At 36.1% G+C, this 21,025-nt stretch overlaps 1 protein-coding gene across 14 annotated transcripts in view; it reads left to right on the top strand.

Moving 5' to 3' along the window:
• Positions 1 to 21,025, top strand: part of MEF2C (myocyte enhancer factor 2C) — a 139,468-nt gene that overhangs the window by 104,008 nt on the left and 14,435 nt on the right. For 13 of the 14 annotated variants that reach the window (XM_082783651.1, XM_082783659.1, XM_082783656.1 and 10 more), the window contains 2 exons: positions 5,479 to 5,665; positions 6,787 to 6,834. In XM_082783651.1, coding sequence (XP_082639777.1) covers positions 5,479 to 5,665; positions 6,787 to 6,834 — 235 coding nt within the window. The remainder of the gene's footprint in view (positions 1 to 5,478; positions 5,666 to 6,786; positions 6,835 to 21,025) is intronic. The other variant, XM_082783664.1, reaches the window with a different exon arrangement.

The following is a 21,025-nucleotide window of genomic DNA, read 5'->3' as shown; positions in this document are numbered from 1 at the left end:
CATTTGAATAGGGTTTGAGGTGATGATTCTTCAGATCATCTGTTTCTCTCTTGCATTCTCTCTTTTCTTTTGACAAAGGAGCTCATGTTATAACCATTCTAATTAAGATATGGAGGGAAAAAGAAAAACAATAAGAAAATTCATTTCTGGCTGCTAGTGAGTTCCACCACCTACTTTACCTTCTAAGCATTTGAGAAAATCACCTTCACAACAAAACTGAGAAAGTTCAAGGAATGAAAAACAGCATAGTTAATCTACACATAGTATGTCACATTCACCTTCCCAAAAAAATAATGAAATTTCTCTCTAGTTGTTTTCATTAAATCTCCCACTTCTATATCAAATACAGTCCTGTTTGGCCATTAATTTTTCGATTGTCTTGCTTTCCTGATCTGGATTTTGGTTACAATGTAACTACCTACCTTGCTGGGATGTTATCAGGTACAATGCATTATCTTTCTGTGAAATTGCTCTGAAGGTGCTTCAGAGACACAGAACTACAAAATGTCACCATTTCTTTTTGTGTAAGACAGGATATCCCTTCTTTGAATAATTCACACAGAGTTAAAGGCTTGTGTGCTCCATCAAGCTGCTCACCACAAAAGGAAGAGTCAGTAGGTGATTTCCCCTAATGCAACAGGAGCTCCTTCTCTTAGCATAAGCCTAGATTTTACGGGCAAGGTGGAGCTCAAAGCTTGTACATAACTGACATTTGTATACATAAGACATCAACCTTAACTGTACAATTCAGTATAACTTCAGGGAAGTCAGAGAAGTTATATTAATTTGCTTGTGATCGTCAAAGGTAGCCAAGAAATTTTGGGGGAAGAAAGCAAAATTAAACGAAAAGTCAACAAGTCATTAAATCACTATTTACAAAAAATGCAAAAAGATGCAAAGCCTATGCCTCATCTTGTAAGAGAAAAAATTTGCTGCCAAATGACAAAAAAATTGGCTTTTCCTCCTAACAGCTAAGGCCAATAATGTTTCCTCAGATAATTTTCTGGGGATAAGTATTTATATTGTTCTAAAACATCTGATAATAATTACACATTTATTTGTAGTTTTCATAAGTGATGAAAGCAGAGGAGACAGAAATAGTCCTCCAAAAGGGAGCTATAAGTATCTCTGTCTCTAAATAAATGAAAATCTAGTTGAACATAGGAGGGGAAAAAAAACAATATTTGACACAGAATGTTTGGCCCATGAATTTTCAAGGGTTTCGAGTCCCCAGCATTTTGCTTTGTACAACACTCTTCAGCTCATGGAGCTCACATCTAACATAGAGTGCTGGACACTGTCACTTCCCTTTCAAGTAAGCAATCTGCTTTTGTTAGCAGTTTTGTCCAAAGGAGAAAAGATGGGAAAAAGACTAAAATGTGGCAAACTGCATACATGTTAAGAGTCAGACCATGTCTGTGTTAGTAAATGAACAGCAAAGAGCACTCTGAGGCAGCAGAAGGCACTTATCTCTGCAGCGGATCGTTTGAACAGTCCCTGGCATGCTTTTGGCACAGGCCAAATAATGCTCTCCCAGACTGTTTCTTAGCTCTATTTGGTAGTTAGCCCAGGCCAGGAACACTTCCCAGTTGTTGGCTTATATGTAGCCATGATGTTGTCGAGGTTGAGAAAGTTTAATAGTATGAACATGTACTGCCCTGTGGCCTCAGATGGCCTTCGTTCCTAGGCACATTTAATTTACTAATATAGATATTACGCAAGTACATCGTAAGCTTTAAAGTCCATCAGGCCTAACTGGAATAGATATGCCCTGTGACTTACCACCAAGAATGACTAGAGGATCTATACTAGGTTGCACTTCTTGGTAAAGGATATACGAGACTGTAACACAAGTTGGGCAGCCAGAGGAAAACTGTAGCTAGACACATACCGCTTAATACCAGTGCTTATCCAGACAAATTCCCTCTCTAACCTTTGGCTACTGATAAGAAGAACAATGATACTCCAGAATATCATGTGTATTGCTCCGCAAAGCATAGAGTAAATTGACTTTGCAGTAATAAAATTGCTTCTTAGGTGTCCATAAACAAGTGTCAGTATATCCAGATAGTAGATAAAACAATAAAAATGAATCCATTACAGATGCAGAAACCAATAAAATGTTTAAGTAGTTTAAATACTATTTTAAAATGACAAAATGGAAAACGAAGGAACTGTTTCAACAATGTTTTGTATGATTCAGTGATGACTACTGAGTGGCAGCCACAAGGGAAACCAGGACTGGGGCTCTTTTGTTCTGTACTAACATAGGAAAAAGAAGGTTCCAAACTTTGAAGTGTCCAAATGTGGAAGAAAAAATAATAATAAAAGCAGATGAGCCTGATTTGCATTGTTCAAGGGTTTTATATTCGGTAGATGGACAGAAGTTGAGATTAGGAAAACAGGCCAGGGAAAACAGCTGTCTACCTTGTCTCTGAGTGCAGATTTCACAAATCTTGTGACACTGATGAAGAAGATACAGTGCAAAGAGATCTGCAGTGAGTGACACTCAATCTAACATAGGATGGCACTCAAGCAGCTAGGAATTGTTTGAAGCCTTTGGAATTGGACTGTGTGCTCAGAGCAATCAGGCAGAAAGATCTGCATCACAGCAATGAGTATTATAATGCCAAGAGGCTCTACATGGGCTTATTCAAGTCTTACATTAGGCTGGATGTGAAGCTAAGATGCCAATCCTCATGAGAATTCACTGGTTAAACTTTTTGAAAAGGCAGAAACCAGCAGCAGCAGGTATCTTTAAATTCCAGAAGCAGCTGGGCATTGAGAGGTCCAAGCTGCACCTCTTCTTTATGTGGAATTTGGGAACCTCTTAGATCCTTTCACAGTTAATGAAGAGAACTTCTCACTGCAAAATGTACATAGAGATTGATAAAATGTTTCAGATTATGCAGTCAATCTATTTCCAAGGAGCCTGGACTCATCATGACATAAACTGGTGCTCCTTGAGAAATGTGCTTTGTAAATTTTCCTTTGAAAGACAAGCCACACATGAGATGGAATTCAAGTGTAAAAATGTATGCAGAAGAAGAAGGTTGCTCCTAAAAGAAACAAAGAACAACTAGGACAAAAAAATCTACCTCAGCAATTTCACTTTTCAAGATGTAATCACGTTCTCTTTTTTTTTTTTTTAATTTGTGAGGGAAAAAATATATATATATATTTCAGAATCTCTACACAGACATAGCAGCACATGCAGTTTTTTTGCTTATCCACTGAACACACAGAGAATGAGATTGTCAAAGTAGTTACTCTTCCCTACCCAGCCCTACTTAAACCCACCAACTCTTCAGGAAAAATGGCCATTAGGATGCACCTCAGGTTCTCAGCCAAATGGAAGCAAGTTCCAGAGATGTGGGGTATCAGCTGAGGAGCCACGTCAGCAGGTCCATCTGGACAGGTGCCCTAACTGGTCTGAGCCATTACAGACGAGAGAAGCCATCTCTCACAAAACCAGGCCACAGGCCATGCAGAAGGTTTCAGAGCTAAATTAACATCTCGAAATAAGTCCCAAAGCATTTGTGTAATGCATCCTTCACATCAGGCTCTGAACTAAAACCTTGCTCTGTGTTTTAGTGGTTAAGCAGAATGGTGGCTATATACTTAGAGCAAAATTATGTCTGCTGACAGAAGGCAGAAGAGGGAAGAAGAAGAAAAAAGAAAAGAAAGGAAAAAAGAAGAGAAGAGAAGAGAAGAGAAGAGAAAAGAGAAGAGAAGAGAAGAGAAGAGAAGAGAAGAGAAGAGAAGAGAAGAGAAGAGAAGAGAAGAGAAGAGAAGAGAAGAGAAGAGAAGAAAAGAAAAGAAAAGAAAAGAAAAGAAAAGAAAAGAAAAGAAAAGAAAAGAAAAGAAAAGAAAAGAAAAGAAAAGAAAAGAAAAGAAAAGAAAAGAAAAGAAAAGAAAAGAAAAGAAAAGAAAAGAAAAGAAAAGGAAAAAAAAAAAAAAAAAAAAAGCCCTGGAAGGCTAAAAGTAATCTGACGACCAGTGCTGTAATATGCAGGGCACAGCCAAGAGATCTAACCACCCAGAGAAAATAAATGTGGGTGGTACAAGGTCAGGGTGTCTCTGCTGCCTGACATAGGATCTTGAAGACTTAGTGCTATCAACTGCCAACAATAAAATTAGAATGTGTGAGTTCCTTCCTCTGAAATTATTACAATTCTGGTTTAAAGATTTTCTCGAAGAGTTGAGACTGTTGAGGTTTGTAAGATTTTTAAAGGGGTTTAAATTAAATTAAGGGGTACTTTGCTTGCATAAAGGTATTCTAACATTTAAGATGCTGTTGGGAAAAAACTAAGATGCTGACGGAAAAAAAATAAGAAAGTTTTTTTCCATTCAAAAAGGAAGGAAATTAATTATTTTAAAAAAAAAATGAATATGGAGTTCTGGTGTATTTGAGTGATGCCAGAATCAAAGATTTTAAAGAAATTCAGGCACACAAGAAAACCAACCAACCAAAAAAGACTGAGCTGGTCTTTCTGAGAAGTTAGTAAGAATCATCTCATACTCCCTGTCAGATACAGGGTCAGAGTAGTCCACAATTTGCTGTGCTTTTGAAAGGGATACTTACTAAGGAAGGTGGCTCAGGAGAGGGTGCTACCTTAAAGGGTGACAACTTTATGTTGAAAAGACATCACCAAACACACACATAAAAATAAAATACAAAGATCCCAGGGAGTCATATATTTCTAAAATTCTTGCTTTTGCTAAATGTGCCTGAGTAGAACTTTGTTTCTTGTAAGCCCTTCCCAAGCTCAATTAGAAACTTTAAAAAATGTCATTTACTGTGTTGGTGGCTTTAACATAATTTGCGATCATTCTGGTTGCTAAAGCAACATAAGCTGAAATTAAAGCTTTCCTTTTTGCATTCCACCCCTTCTAATTTTTCTCCATGCAATGAAGTCATCATAATCATCCACCTTTGATCTTGCAGTCATCTGTGACACTAGATTAAGATATCACAAATGAACAATTACGACTTCACTGAATGAAAGAAAAAAAAAGCAAATTAAGCTTCATAAAAGCAGGGTTTTGTTTAAAAGAAGAAGAAGAAGAAGAAAAGGAAAAAGAAAAAGAAGAAGAAAAAGAAGAAGAAAAAGAAAAAGAAGAAACAGAGAAAAAGGATAAAGAAAAAGAAAAGAAGAAAAAAGAGAGAGGAAAAGGATAGGAGAAAAAAAATAGGAAAAGGGAAAAAAAAAAAGAAAAAGATAAATTTTTCCCAGTTATACCGAGTAAATAGGCAAGCTGTATTAATGGAAGATGGAAGTTTGATTTTTAAAAAATCATACTTAAAAGCTTTGGTAACTCTTTGAAACTATTCTCTTGACTCTTAGTCTGAGGGAGCTTAAATATTTTAACTACCAACTACAAAATATTTGAACTAAATATAGAGTAACTGTACTTGAAGGCTGTTGTGCTTCTGTACTATTCTCGTCTTTGTTTCCCTTTTTTTTGCTTGTACAGGCTGTTCCACCACCAAACTTTGAGATGCCAGTTTCTATCCCAGTGTCCAACCACAACAGCTTGGTGTACAGTAACCCAGTCAGCTCACTGGGGAACCCCAACCTTTTGCCGCTGGCTCATCCTTCTTTGCAAAGAAATAGCATGTCTCCTGGCGTGACACATCGGCCTCCGAGTGCAGGTAACACAGGTAGGCTCTACTCTGTCCCATCCCTTTAAATGTTCTTTTATTGGCTGCTTGCGTGCCTTGGGTCACTTTAAACTGTACTCTTACAGACAAGAATGCTGTTTGTACAACTCATAACAGTTTGTCCAAAATTGCTGTGTTGAAAAATCAAAAGAGCCGAAGAGGTTTCTATTCCCAATATAGAAAAAAAAAAAAAAAAAAAAGAGTTCTAGAAAAAGCTGAGTATTGACTGAGATTAAGGGAAATCAATAAAGGATAAAAGGGCAGACAATTTTCTGTTTCATAAAAATGCAGCTTGTCTACTTAATTCATGTAAGAGCTCACTACACCATAAAACTTAAGGGGGCAGAGGGAAACGTGGCCAATGCAAACAAATTGAAACAAGTAAAATAGGACACTCGTTGCTTAAATTTCAAGTTTAGAGGCTAAACACAGAATTTATTATTATCAGTAGTTCTGCAATGGCTAAATGATAGTTGAGTGGCTTGTGTAGCAAGAAGCTGTGCTTCACTCTGGTAATGATGAGGGCTCACCTCCGAATAGGATAAATGGGGATTAAGTTAATTCAATGTGCCTGGTTGAAGCAACATCAACACCCTTAATGGTTCAAAGAGACCTGTGAGGTCTCCAACTGCAAAAAGAAGTTTCAAAAATCCTTAGCATGGATGCCTATGAAAAGCTGAGGAAATTAAAATGAAAAACTGTGCAAGTACGTATGACAGTGTGTGAATTATGCTGTCTAACAGAAACTTTTAGTCTCTTCCTCCAAATCCTGTGTGGAAGCCTTGCTTCTCTGACTAACACTGACCTAAAGGCAATTTTCAAGTGAATGAATACTTAGCTTTCAAAAATAATTGACTTCCTGTGCTGTGGAAGTATGAAAGTAAAATAATGAATTGTTGGGTACTGCATATTTTATTTGTCCTTGAAAGGCAAATACCTTGTATGTGTGACATTAAACGTTATGATATTATGACTATGGGTCTGATCTGATGCCTGCTGAAGTAAGAGGAAAATTGTAGTGCATATTGGAGCAGACTGTTTGAAGTCAGAGAAAATGTTTTGCATGTTTGCCTGTTATAAATTATTGTACTCACTCATAGTATTTCATTTCAACCTCCTAGGTGGCCTGATGGGTGGGGACCTCACTACCGGTGCAGGCACCAGTGCAGGTAAAGAGAAAATAATTTGTATTTATTTTTTTTTAACTGAACAAAGGACTTCCTCTGAAGGCTAAATCCTAAAATAGCTCCATATCGGAGATGGGATATTGGAAAGTGATCAGTGTTGGTTTATTTCCCCCAGATGAGGGCCAGGGAGTTGGTATTTGTTGTTGTTTTTTTAGAGTATGCTTTTTTAGACTTGTTTTCAGCAGTGTTTAAAATCTTGCACTTCAACAAATTGCCTGGGTACAAGCGCTCGTTTTCCTTCACAAGAGCCTTTCCATAAAAACCTGAATCCATTGCATTGCCCTGGTCAGGCAAAACTCCTGCTGAGGCCAGCATCTGGAACCCTGATTCTTTTTAAGTCACAGGGAGTTCTTGCATTGACTTCACTGGACTTGCGTAAAAATTTTGCTATTAAGTTTCTCATTAAACTTTCATCTATTAAGCACATACCTTATTTCAGGCTCACACATAAAATCATTTATAGTAATCAAAATCTGTTAACGTTTACTTAAATAATCATCAACTAACTCAAGCTTAGTTGTATGTTTTTACTTAAGTGCTCAGGGACATGACAGGGAAAGGATTTTCCAAATGCCCATGCAGAGGAAGAGATTTTCCCCTTTAATTCTGTCCCTGTGCTACTAATGAGAACTGTACTTGTTAAGGTCGGTGTTACCAAAGCAATGTTGTCAGAGTAGTCCCCTTTGCTCAGTAAACTCAGTGGTTTGTTAGCAATGTCAGCAATGTTGCATTATTACAAATACAGATTACAAAAGACAATGGCAGGATTACTGTTTCAGTTGTAGAAGTAAACACATATGTTCAAGGAAAATAAGCTGAGTGGTAAAAACACAGAGCATATCCCATGTTACTGGATTAACTGCTCTCAGAATTGTACAGAAGATAGTTGGAAGATACATTTTGTGCATTGTAAACTGAGGCTGATATATCTGGCCATTCTGAACCTCTATCATAAAAGGATTTATAAAGAAATTCTGGATACAGTGATTTTTATTTTGTTTTTCTTGGCTCTTCTCAGCCTGCTTTAGACCACCCCCCTTTTATCTTCACACATAGATGAGTCACAGATGTTTGTGTGATGCATTTGTAGTAAAATTGAAACTGCACAGCATTGTAGGAAAAAGCTGCTTTAAACACATGCTGATACTTTGAGAGGTAATTTTGTATTAATTTAGCAGTAGGGTAAGCAGAACACCAGAACTTAGAACTTAGTGCCCTTTATCATTAAAAAAAAAAAAAAAAAAAAAAAAAAAAAAAAAGTAGAAAATTATAGTTTTGTTAATTATCTTTTGTTATTCTGTGAAACAGATAAAGAAAGATTCATTCTGGAAATGTTCGCACTTCATCTCGTTTTTTAATCTTATGTATAGTAGAAACTTCAAGAACGGCAGCGGAGGAACTCGGATAGTAAATTGATTGTCCTGTTAAGGAGCTCCCTCTACTGGTGTGCTAAGAAATATCATTCTCTCGTTCTTGGTTTCCCAATTTCTTTAAAAAGAGGCTGGAAACCAGTTAACAAAGGCAATGTCTTCTTCTGAAAGGGTCACATACTAAAACAATAGCTCATCAACACATGCATTTGGTTTAATAATTCTTGTGATTAATAAAATCTCTATATCAGTATGCTAGTTTAAAATGTATATTCTTTCTAAATACATTTTTTCTTGGAAATATGTTAAAAGCATATATAAGCATAGTAAGAGGGATAGTTTGATTATTTACTCATTAATTAAGAATTTGTATCTCCTGCATGCAATGCTATGCATTAAGCTCTCAAGTAATCTAACTTTGGAGTAGGCAATTGATTTGAGGGGCATGTATATGGGGGGCATTGCTAGGAATGCACCATAAATATTTAATCATATGAATAGTCTTTCTTCTTATCTGGCAATAAGAGCTTTAAGCACCATTAAAGAAGTGTTTTCTAGATCTCTTAAATGCAGAGCAGTAGGAAGAATTTGATACAGGGCTGAAGGAAGATGAAAGGTCACTATAAGGTTAAATCCTCTGTCTTAGTTGCATTATTCTACAATGGCACTATTTTGGACAGGCCTCTCTCTTAAGGGTGCAGAAGAATAAACATCAAAAGTTCTCTTTGTTCATCATTCTTCATAAGAAACAGAGACCTCTGTGTTTTTTTTCTAATTGGCATCTTAAAAGCTGGTAGCATGATCATGTGGTTGAATCTGTTAGGGTTCATATTTCTGGCCAAATTAGAACATTATAAATTTGCATTTTTCTGCAGCGTACAAAAATAGCATATATTCAAAATAACATACTCCAAGAAGAGGAGTCTAAAAAGTTTCATTTCTGTCACTACAAAATGAAACTACTTTTGATTGCTAACACCAGGCCTCAGTTTCTGCACCACTGTAACAAATTACATTATTGCAAATTGCATTATAACTGCAATATCACAAATGGAAAAAGATTAGTTAAGCCTGTGTTTTGAAAACTATGTTATTTTGATGGTTTGGATTATTTTAAGTAATAACCCTGAAGTCATCCACAATTTACCTTGGGAGTCAACCGAAGATGTAAATAGAACATAAGAAAGCTGACTACTTCTTTATTATCCTGCACAACTAAATACCAGCAGTGGTATGTTTAACTTAAACCTAAACTAAACCTTAACTTAAACCTTAACTGAAAGGTTATCTCAGGTTTGTTAAAGTAAATTTCTTCTAAGCCAAACACTGATTGAATAGTTTCTATCATGTGACAGTACCAACTGCCAAAACTTTTGAAGTGAACTTCACATTTAGTATATTTGCTAAATTACAGCAAAGTCTTTGGCACTATTCTGTCCAACCAGAAGCTTTTGACTGAAAGAGAGAACAAGCTCTTTTTGGACTCAGATTGGTTTGCTGGGTCACAGTCTCATTCTGGAATCAAATCCATCAGCTTACACTATAACATGAAAACTATAAGCAGCATGTTACCTATTCCCATAATAGACCATATGAAGTTCTTTTTAATTTTTGAGGAATGGATTTAGTTGTTAACAAAACTGGCTAAGTCAACAATAACTTTACCAGAAATTAATAACAACGGTGAAGTAGTGCTTTTAGTTCTGCAAATTATCTGAACTCCAGTTTTATGTAATGGCTTAATGATTATGCTGAATGCCTGATAAAAGATCACAACTTCAAAAATATTCAGTAGTTTTAAAACAAACTGCTACAGTATTGGAGGAAGTGTTTCTTTGCATCTTACTCTAAACTTGATTTTTAAACTGAGTTGTATTTTCAGATTGAGTCATATTTTTATTTTTTTCCATACGGTTTTCAGATTATGGCATTTTGTATTTTATAATTAACTTTTTTCTTGACTGAAATAAGTCCTCTTAAGTCAACAGAATTTCTTTAGATTTTAGACCACTATAAATAATAAAATCAAAAGAAATTTTTAATAGCAAGTTTTAAATCAGGGATGGGTATTATAATATTCACAAAAAAATCATATTTTTAATTTCTATTTTTTTTTTCCATAATTTGTTTCACTGTTCAGTTTCTGTACTGGCTCCATCTTGACATTAGTATTAAAGTAAAGGAGCAAGTGATTCAAAATTATTTGTGAGTCTAAAAATGCTGTCATTGTGTCAAGTACTTGTTCTCTGTAAATGAGGCAGCCTTAAACTGCCTTTAAGTTTGTTCTTTTAAATCATTAGACACTGAAAAGGTCAGTAGTGCATTTTGAAAAATTCATCCCAGGTCTCTTCAGTAATTGAATCTCATATTTACCTGTAAACCAGCAGCTAGTTATATTCTTCTGGAAATGAAGCACAGGCTAACAGTTATCTTCTTGTCTTCTGAGAAATGAGGACCTTGATCTGCCTGCCAATATCACAATTGTTTGTGATTTTCTGCTAACTTTTCTTTTCTTGATCATGTGCAGACTCTGGGTGAATGTATTCTGCTAACATTTCAAGAAACACAGGGATGTATTAGTTATAGTTATTAAAATAATAGTTATTTTTCTTCTCTCTCTCTTTTTTTTTTTTTTTTTTCTTTCTAAGCTGTTAGGGTAGAGGCAATCTGGGAGTGGTACCATCTCAAAAAAAAAAAAAAAATATTTACTAGCAAGAAACAATTATCTGCCCAAGTAAGCCTATTAGGAGTACCAATACAATTATAGATTAAAAAAAATAATAATAAAATAAAAAAAATAAAAAAAGGGTTTCAAAGGCATCTAGTTCTATTAGTGTCTTTTGAAGTCTTAAATATAAATAAAGCAAATGAGCACTAAACAATGAAAATTCAAAGTGTTACTTAAATATTCTCTTCTGTGCCCTGAAATCATGCTTGGCATAGGCAAGAGAAGGTAATTCATAGGCTACAAGTGTGGCATATGTTAAACAAACAAGTGAGCTTAGAACAACGATTCCCAAAACAGCTTATGGGCATCCTGCTGGGACTGGGTTTGCCAAGGAGAGCATTATAGTCATTGCCCTTCCCTTACAGCTCAGTCAGTGCACTTGCCCACAGACCTCTCATTTAAAGATTGGGCAAGATGTGGTACAACAGTGTAGTAAACAACAGTTCCTGTCCAAGGAAGTGTACAGTCCAAAAGAAAGAACACGCAGCCATTCATAACAGAGTTCATGATGCAACACTGCCAAATCCAAACAATAAGAAATCATAAATTGGCAGGTTGGCTTAAAGCTGTGGAGGGGGGTGACAAATGAAAAATACAACAGCTCTCTTTTTCTTTTGCCTTTTTCCACTCAATGTATGCCAGTAAGTATTGCTTTTCCAAGCTTTCATCCATATAGGAAGGATACATGCTGGTTTTTTAGTCCTGTATTAATCCAGGAGTTGTTGTTTACAGCGTCTATAAGTAGCAGATTTATGATGAAGCAGTAACATGGGAATGTGTTTTCTAATGCATACTATGAAGGAAACAGTCTATATAATTTCATACCCATGCAAGCAGTCAATACAGACCTTTCCAAAATTAAGTTATCTTCCTGCCCCTAGCAACTGATCTGTTTTGTACAGCTTCTTCAGACTCTTTTTCACACAGGTAAAAGTCACATTGGTGAAACTCTGAATATGGCTTTGAAATGATGGATACCTCTGTCCATGTAAAAGTCAAACAAAACGTTGCAGCATATGTCAGATGCAAATGTCGGGTGTATGTATTTTCAGCTAGCTCTTACTGATGAAGAGGTCTGCGTAGGCTCATTTGGAGTAGATCTCAGTGAAAATCTGTGAAAATTTGGCCTGCAGTATCTTTCCATCAATTGTGTGTTGACTTGGTAATTTATTTAGTTATTCTGTCTCATCATCTCCATTATCAACAGTGTCTCAATATTTGTATTTATAAAAAGACAGCTTGAAAGGATTGAAAGGGAGAAAGCCCTAAGTTCACATGTAATGAACAATTAAGTGAGTCATACAAACTGTGGTTCTTTGTGAGTAGGATTTCAAAGACAGGCATGATTGACTTCTCCTTTTCCTTTATGACAAGCAGTTACAAATATTCCTGTAGAATGGCTTGGATTCTTAGGAAAAAATCCTTTTCCTAGGGAGGTCTGTGGGAATTTCTTGCTTTACTTTTGTGAGACAGGGAATTCACAATTACTGGTTTTCTATGTGCATTCTTGCTCATTAGGACATTACACTGTCTGCTGTTGCACAGTGCCATCCCTATTCTCGTTCCAATCCATAAAACACAAAAAGGCATTGCAAATAAGCAAACATCTGGATTTCATGTCTGTCCCGAGTCCTGACAGGTATAGTAGATGCCTCCTGGATCTGGAATGCAGAAATGGTGTTGCTCTGAAAAGGAAAGCAAGAAATGCTTTTAAACTCCTGAAGCTGGGACTGCAGCCACATGTGGAAGTTCCTGGCAGTATTAAGTTAATGTGACCCCTGCCCTTTAACTTTTAACGTGATTCCACAATTAAAAGATTCGAGACATAGATTCCAGTTGTTTTCCAAACCTCTTGCAAGTTGATTTTTCCCTTAATAACAGTTGGAACAGTCTGCCGGAAATAAATGCAGGAGGAGACAGGTATCAGTGAGTTACTGATCTATTCTTTGTATCTACTTAAAATTTAAAACAAACTTAAGCACTATTATCTCAGTGCAAAACACTTTCCTTTTGTACGCGTATCAGTTGTAATAACATAGGGAAGTTTTTAAAAAATAGGCTGCATCATTTGTGTTTAAAACAGATAGTTTTGAAGTTTTCCTGGTGTTAAATTTTAAACTCTGCATTCATCATCTTTCATAATTGTGCATTTAACAAAAGCAGACATGTAAAGACAACTTTACATGTAGCTATATGCCTAAGGGAAAAAAAAAAAAAATCTTAACAGATAGGTCTTTGGGGACACAATAAAGTATATTTTCAAATTATATACTCATTTTGTAATTGGAATGACTTCTTGTCCTGAAATATTTTTTGTTGAAAAGCATTTTCTGCAAAGCGGTAATTTATTTCAAATATCCAAAAAAGCAAAGGATACATCATCAGCAAATATTTTTTTCAAAAGCAGATGATCTGTCAACAGCTCTCACTCAGGCAGTCAGGAGAAGAGATAAGTCCCCTTCCCAGGCTCATATATTTTTCCTACATGTCTTCAGATAATATTATATTTTCCAGCAGTGTAGTTTTCCATCTCACACAAGTCTGCTTTTGCTTTCTTCTGACACTAGAACATCTTATGTATTAAAAACAAACAAACAAACAAAAAAGAAAAAAAAAAAGTTTGCTTGTTTTTGCATCTTTTGCTTGTTTTGGTTTTGTTTGTTGTTGCTTTGGGATGAGTTTGGTGGTATTTTTGTTTTGCTTTGTTTTTAGACAGGACTAGAATGGAGTAGCTTTTCAGCTAGCAAACAACGTAAAGGAAGATTCCACTACAAGCACATTACACAGTATTTAATAGTTTTTCTGGAATAATAATTAAGTTATAATCCTAGTAGCCAGCTCGGTCCTGAAAATATACTTTGGAGAGGTGGTTATCACAGGCAGGTGGTTATCACAAGTGAGATCCATTTATGGTTTGTGCATACTACACATTAAGAGATCAAGTCTGTGATATTAATGCAAGATTTTCAGAAAATGTGGTTATACCAGCTAAATTTCTGATAAACATTTTTGCAAACCATCCTTGATTTTTTGTGTTGACCTAATCTAAGGGAGTGTAGTGCAGAAGATTGCTACATTCCTAATGGAAGGAATGGGCTAAGCCTTGCAGAAGTGAGCAGTCAGTGACACAGGAGCACTGTGCAAGGCAGGGTAACATTGAATCGGGGACATCAGGGGAACAGCTACAACTAGAATAACTTTTTCACCATGGCAATACACTTTCAAGTGTCAGTCTGATCCCAGAAATCTTGCTTGGACCTTAAAAACATTATGCAGGGCCCTCATTTTTGTCCTACAGAAGTTTAGTCTTTATAAAGCACAAAACTGAAGAACACTGTGATTTTTCTTGAAATTTTCGATTTAGTTACTGTGCTGATTAGGTGAAGATTCAAGATAAACAAGGTAACTTGAAACATATGGTTTTAGAGATAGACATAGATACAATTGTGTTAGAACAAATCAGTGTTGTAGAAGTGGAAATAAATGAATCAATACAATCAGAATTAAAGATATAGGAAACAGAGCATTTCTGCATTGCAGCTAATTGAATTTGAGATTCATGAAATGGGATACCTTAAAGAATTATGAAAGCAAATAGTAAGATGGTATCATCAGACAATTTAAGAACATAAGCATGGGTTACCCATTGCTTTCCTTCTGTGTTGAGGAATGAGGAATAAGGATAATTGTGTCAGCTTGAGGAAGGCAGAGCATGCCTCCCCCTTCTGTCAGTGTACACAGAGCTTGAGACAGACTTTTGCTGTGATGTATATGCTCCTGTTCTGAAGGTTGCAAGGAGGGAGTCCAGAGGTGTGCTGAAACACCTGCCTGCAGCTTGGGAAACCTCATTTTGAAATGTTTTGAAGGGGTGCTTGCTGTTCCTTGTGTGGGCAGAAACAGGGTAATTCCATAGACAGTCAGGTGACATTTTTACATGTACTCTATTAAGGTGTGAACTCCTAACAGACTAAGGTGGGAGAATATTTCATACAAGAACTACTTCAAAAATATTTAAATATGGATCTTATTATAGCAACAAAACATGACCACAGAATTAGTGATCAGGTTGGTTTGTGATGCACTTAGTTACGCAGTTGACTCAGCAGTAAAATATTTGCATGAAATGTAATGGTCAGATTTCTGTTCTCATCCTGCATGTAAATATACCTATGCATTTCTCCGCTTGGCTGAAACAGCATCTCATACTGCTAGCCTCCTAGATACACGGCATTGCCTTAGATTTCCAGAAATGAGTTTTTCAGTGCTTTCTCTGTCATCAGGTGGCCAAAGGGCCACTTCTTTACTTCCAGCTTCTGCCTGAGAAGCACCCTGTCTATTCTGAAGGAAACCTGCTGAAGTATAGGACACACGTGTCCTTTTTCAGCCGTAGTTACGTGTACCTGCAAACACTCCGTGCAGAATAGATTGTGAGAGCGTTCCAGGTTTCAGATGGCACTTGTCCCAGGGTCAGAACTAATTCTGACTACTACATCCGTGTAAACTATTCATTAAGATCCTCTGCATGAAGATACAAAGAGGAGGAGCTGGTGGTCTTTATCTCCTTAATGATGAGGAGCACACTGCCAGGACACCACAGGGGCAGGGGGAAGCTGAGCTGGGGAGCCAGGAGGGCTTCCCGGGGGAGGCAGGGCAGTCCCAGCCCTGGGAATCAGGCTCCTGGCCCCTGGGTGGGGATAAGGATCAGGCCCAGGGAGCCAGAGGACTGATTAGAGGGCTGTTAGTGACAGTCGATGTGAGATGTAGCCATAAGGCCCATACTGTATGTGTAGGTTCAGAGCCTAAGTGCTGCAACCTGCTCAGGGACACAGAAAAAGTGTGTTCTTGTAGAAATCTCTGCTGTTATACTTACCTTATTTCTAAATGGTTGGTTTCTAAAACTGTAACAAGAGCAAAGAGTTGTTGAGATCATTTTTCTACTGCTCTTCCAAATGTCTGTACACTCACTACACTTTTTTACTCTTTCCATCCAAAAAGCGGCTGATATTTCATAAAATGCCTGAGAACTCTTCCACATACAGTCCATAGATTTTATATACCACATCTGTCTCAGTTGGCTCCCAGCAATTCAGCAAAGAAGGTCCATTAGAGTAATGCTTTGGGAATAGGCAGCTACTTTAACATAAAGATTTTCTTTTATTCTGGGTGAGTGTATCTGCAGATTGGTTTTCTTCTACCGCTTGCAGCTGTTAAAGGTCTTGTACTGTGACATGACTAGCCTGCAAGACGTGAGTAAGAACCTCCAATTATCTCCTTTAAAAATTATGTGTAGGTAAACACCAGTACAGCTTCCTGGCATGAGTGCATTATTGTCAGTATCTATGTTGTTTGGGTCGTAAACAATAGCCTGTTCCAATGGTGTGTATGCATTAAAAAATACATATACATATAAGACATAAAAAGAGAAAAGGAGCACATTCTTTGTTTTTTAATTACTGTTAGGAACAATTATCATTCTTCTCGGTAGTGGGAAGCAAAATCAAGTGAAGAGTGCAAAACTGGATGTAAAATTAACAGAATGTTTATTACTTCATTGATTTATTCTTCCTTTCTTCTTGATTTATTTCTTCCTTCCTTCCTTTATTTATTTATTTATTTATCTTTTTCTTTTTTCTTCTTTATACATTTTCAAGTCCAGGGTAAATTATAGCATACTTAGGTCTCATATTTATATAGATTTATTCTAAATTTAACAATCCTTTTGGGAGGCTTGGTGGTCTATCATAATGTCATGTATGTGATGCGCATTTAACATAACCCAGTAAGAACCAGGAATCCTGCATGAAATGGAATGTACATATCCTTAGTGGAAGAATTATGATAATTTCCACATGTAAGAGCATATGCTTGTTGAGAAGTTGAAATTACCATTAATATTTATTAAGACTAGTTCAAGAATTTGAAAGCTCTTTTCTTATTAAAATTAATGGGAAGTAAGCATCCCAGGTGCCTAAAGATCTTGTAAATTCTCAATCCATATGGTGAGTGAGATGCTTTAGAGAAATGAAAGAAAGATCAAAGGAAGGACATATACATTGTGTGTCTTGCTCTTAGTTCTTCTAGGACTACTATAGTGTTTTTGTTCATTCATCATATTGTTATATATTTGAAATTACAAATTAAGAAAAAATCAAGTTGGAATGTGACAGGATCAAATCTTTAAGAAATCAGAATGTAAAAATTGTCCATTTTTTCAAGATTTTGAGACTTTGAATCATAACATTGCTGCTCTAAAATGCTGAGCGATATGGAAATAAATAATTGACTCCTGATTGGTTTTACCTTAACATTTGAGAAGCTTCCTATCTTAAATGTTCCCTAGAGAAGCATTGTCCTAACAGAATATCAAGAATTGCAGCCACTTTGCAATCACTGTCACACAAATGACACCACTATGAAGGAAGAGAGCTAAACTTTGCTCCCTGTCCTGTCCTGAATAAACCCGTGCCTTGCCTATGCCCTTAAATTCAAGATAGCATTGCATGAATTTTCAACATAGTTCAAATCATAGGTAGATTAATTAATATATCAATATTAATATATATTGATATTAATATATCAATATATTTTGTTTGTATTGACTAACTACTGGTGCATAAAAATACCTTTTCTGGATGTTTTTAAAAAGTGATCTTGTAGGGATTAATTATGCAGTGTCTACATGGACAAAATTCCCACTGAAGTCAATGGCACTTGTGCCTAATTGCAGAATGTGGGAACATACCCAAGAAGAGCATTCTATGCTCAGAAGGCATTTGTCTTTATATTCTGCCATTAGTCCCAGTACAAAGTCTGGCACTGCGTTTCATGATACGTGCTGCTCCACTAGTTCTGTCTAGAAACAAGCTCTTTTATGTGTAAAATATTTTTACTCTTTCAAATCAGTATAACAAACAACAAGTGGAAAAATAATTTTCTCTGAAAACTTCTTGAATTGAGAAAGCTATAAATTTACAAATTGTGACATATGCCCTTTAAAACTTGTACATCTACTGTTTTTATTTTCATTATGCATTACAAGTGCTATCAATAATGTTTAAAAATGTTCTATTCCAGAAAAAATATGGCTTTTAACCAAATAAAAATGTAAAGCCAACTTGCTCAAAAATCCATCTGTTTTTCATTTTCATATAATCTATAATCAGGAAATCCATTCATACATGACATATAATTTTTGTGCTTTCAAGTGGATAGTGGAATGTGATGTTCTGCATACAGTCACATCTAAATTGATAATTGTCCAGACAAAGTGTAATTTTAAAGTATAGGATGAAGGAAGGTTTAATTTGTATATTAGAAGTCTTATACATTTTTTTGCCTCTGCATGTAAATGAGACCATTCTCTTTGGCAGATTTATCTGAAGGTGGGACAGCTGCCTCAGAGCAGGCCACAGCTTTCTGAGTAAAGAGGATACGGTTTAAAGAACTGGTTTAAATGCAGACTCTTCTTAGCAGTAAACCGCATGCATGCATTCATCACTGATTTTCAAATGACGGGTTTCTATATCACTGGTTTAAGGTCCACAGTCTTGAATTCCTGAATCCACATGATACCAAAAGAATAACAATTTGGTGGCTGGAAAGAGGGGTGGTTATTATATGGCTCCAAAATGCTAGCTGGAATAATATGCCATGAACAGCAGAAATCTAGTAGTAAAGAGAAGATTGCAGCAGCGCTTAAAATAATTTGATGTTCCAAAAATATAAATGTAAGATGTGTTATCACTGTTCAAAATATTTTACATTTACATTTACATTAGTAAATAATATAAAGGCCTGGCTAAAGTTTCTGAAGACTGAAGTTTGATAAGGGTGCATTCTTTCTCTTAATTTTAATAGAAAATTATATGAAGTTGGTCTTCTGTGGAAAGTGAGAGTTTTTTCTTGTAAGGATTTATTTTCCCCAGAAGACACAACCATAGAAAAGAGTATATAAATCACACAATGTGCTGTTTATCATTAAGTATCTCAGGTAGTATATTGCAGAATAAAAGACATATATATAAAATACTTTAGCTTCATTTTCACTCTCTGAACCAATGCTTGTCATACAACAGATTTCACAAGGTAGCTTTACTTCCTGTTGTTAAAATACCTCCTGTATGAAACCAGCACCAGAGCAACCCTGCATCTGCTTCAGTTTCTTCTGTCGATCACTTCCTTGCATAACTGTTTTGCAGTATTCGGTTTGTGTACAATCACATTCTAAAAGGTGCTGTAGTTTCCAGAAAAAAAAAAAAAAAACTTTATATTCCAAATGCCCCTTCTAATTTCATTATCTCTAACAGTGCATAGCATTAATTAAAGCATAGTATGTATCAAGTCCATGCTGAGAACAATTGTTTGTTTAAAAAAAAAAAAAAAAAAGCCTACTGACACAAAATGGAAAACTTGCCAGCATTCTGCTGGTTTAAGTTGATAAGAATAAAATACACTTTTTAAGTAAATTAATTTTATTTCACTATCTGTAAGCTATTATCAAGGAAATAACAAGATTAACTGTAAAGAATATTTTTATTTTAAAATCTCTGAAATTATCTATGTTCTTCTAAGCTTTGATCATAATTCCACTTTGCCGAGGCTTGGGAGATGGTTATAAGAAAAATCAAGAGAACAAACAAGCCTGGCAAGACCAGTGGCTAAAGGTACCTAACGAATAAGGAAGTCAAGAGCTTTGTGATACTTTTCCTGTTGTCCAAAACTTAATGGTTACAGTTCAAGGTCTTCCAGAGCCTAAAGTGATTTTGTGGTTAATAGCCTTTGCAAGATTTTTCTTCCATGGGTTTTCTGTTCTGGTAAATACAATTAACTGATGTGCTCACTGATTCAAAATATGATTTAATGTTAGTCGTACTTGGACACACTTCATTAACATAACTAGAAAACAGGTTCACTTGCATTTACTGTCACTTTTATGACCACATCACAGATTTAGCAAATTTAGTTCCGTAATCCATTTATGTCCAGGAGGGCTATAAACCCCATTTTACATGTGAAAAGAGTGAGGCACTGAGTATCTCCCTGACTTCAGTACTGCAAAAGAAATGGTGTTGGTGCAAGGCACCTACCTCCACTCTCCCTAACTCTTCTTCCCACACTGTTCCTAGGTGGTGTGTCACAGCTTGCTAGCTGTGAATTAACAGTGAGCCCAAACATTTGGTCTTCCTAACACTTGTCTTCCCTAACATTTTTTCTACCAGTATTTGTCTGAAAGTTTTCCTTTGCTGTATTAGTTCTCATATGAAGACAGTATTATGACTGGGCAGTTTCTGTATTCCTCTTGACCATGTTGAGGCAGATTTTTAGTACTACACTACAAAGTTGTCTCTTTCCCCAGACCTTGTAGGTGGGAGATGAGACTTCATGGATGGAAAAGGAAGGTCACATTTTTAGTGCGGTGGTAGGTCAGTAGCAGTACAGATACACACTTGCCAGTACTACTTAGTGAGAGAAAGAAACCCTTTTATGAAAAATAAAAAGAGAGGAGGAAAAAAAAAAATAAAATAATGAAGCATTTGCCTGTCAGAGCTCCTGGGGTTTGCAGAGAGCAGCAAAGAGATGAAGATGAAAGATATAGAGGCATTCTCCAAATAAGGCTATGCTCTTGCTCTCATTGACTTTAGTGTTGACAGAATCGGGTCCAAAAACTGTGGTGAGAGAGTGCAAAAACATTTAAGAATCTTCCTAGTCCTACCCCTGCCTTTTCTGGAAATTATAGCCTCACTATACTCATCCTTTGTTTAAAAACAAAACAAAATCATAAACTGGAAAGGGCTGAGTCAGGCATGGCAGAACCTTCCGTAGTTGTCAAGAAAACACTACACAGCTTTGAAGTTTTTTTTTAAGCCAACTTTTTCTGACTCTTTTGTAAGGAACAAATAAGATCTTTTCTGTTCTGAGTGCATGGTATATCGTGCTATGTACTATACAATGGTAAACAGAGTCATGTAATCACATTGACCTCGGCACATCACCAAGATGTCAGCTACCATGACAGAAAGTGTTTTAAGAGCAGTTGTTCCAAACATGGCATGTGTCATACTTTATAACATGTCTT

This window comes from Aythya marila (genome assembly GCF_965140915.1).
Source record: "Aythya marila genome assembly, chromosome: Z".
In the NCBI taxonomy this organism is placed as follows: Eukaryota; Metazoa; Chordata; class Aves; order Anseriformes; family Anatidae; genus Aythya; species Aythya marila.
Note: the sequence above shows the minus strand (reverse complement) of the source record. Positions and strands in the feature narration are given on the sequence as shown.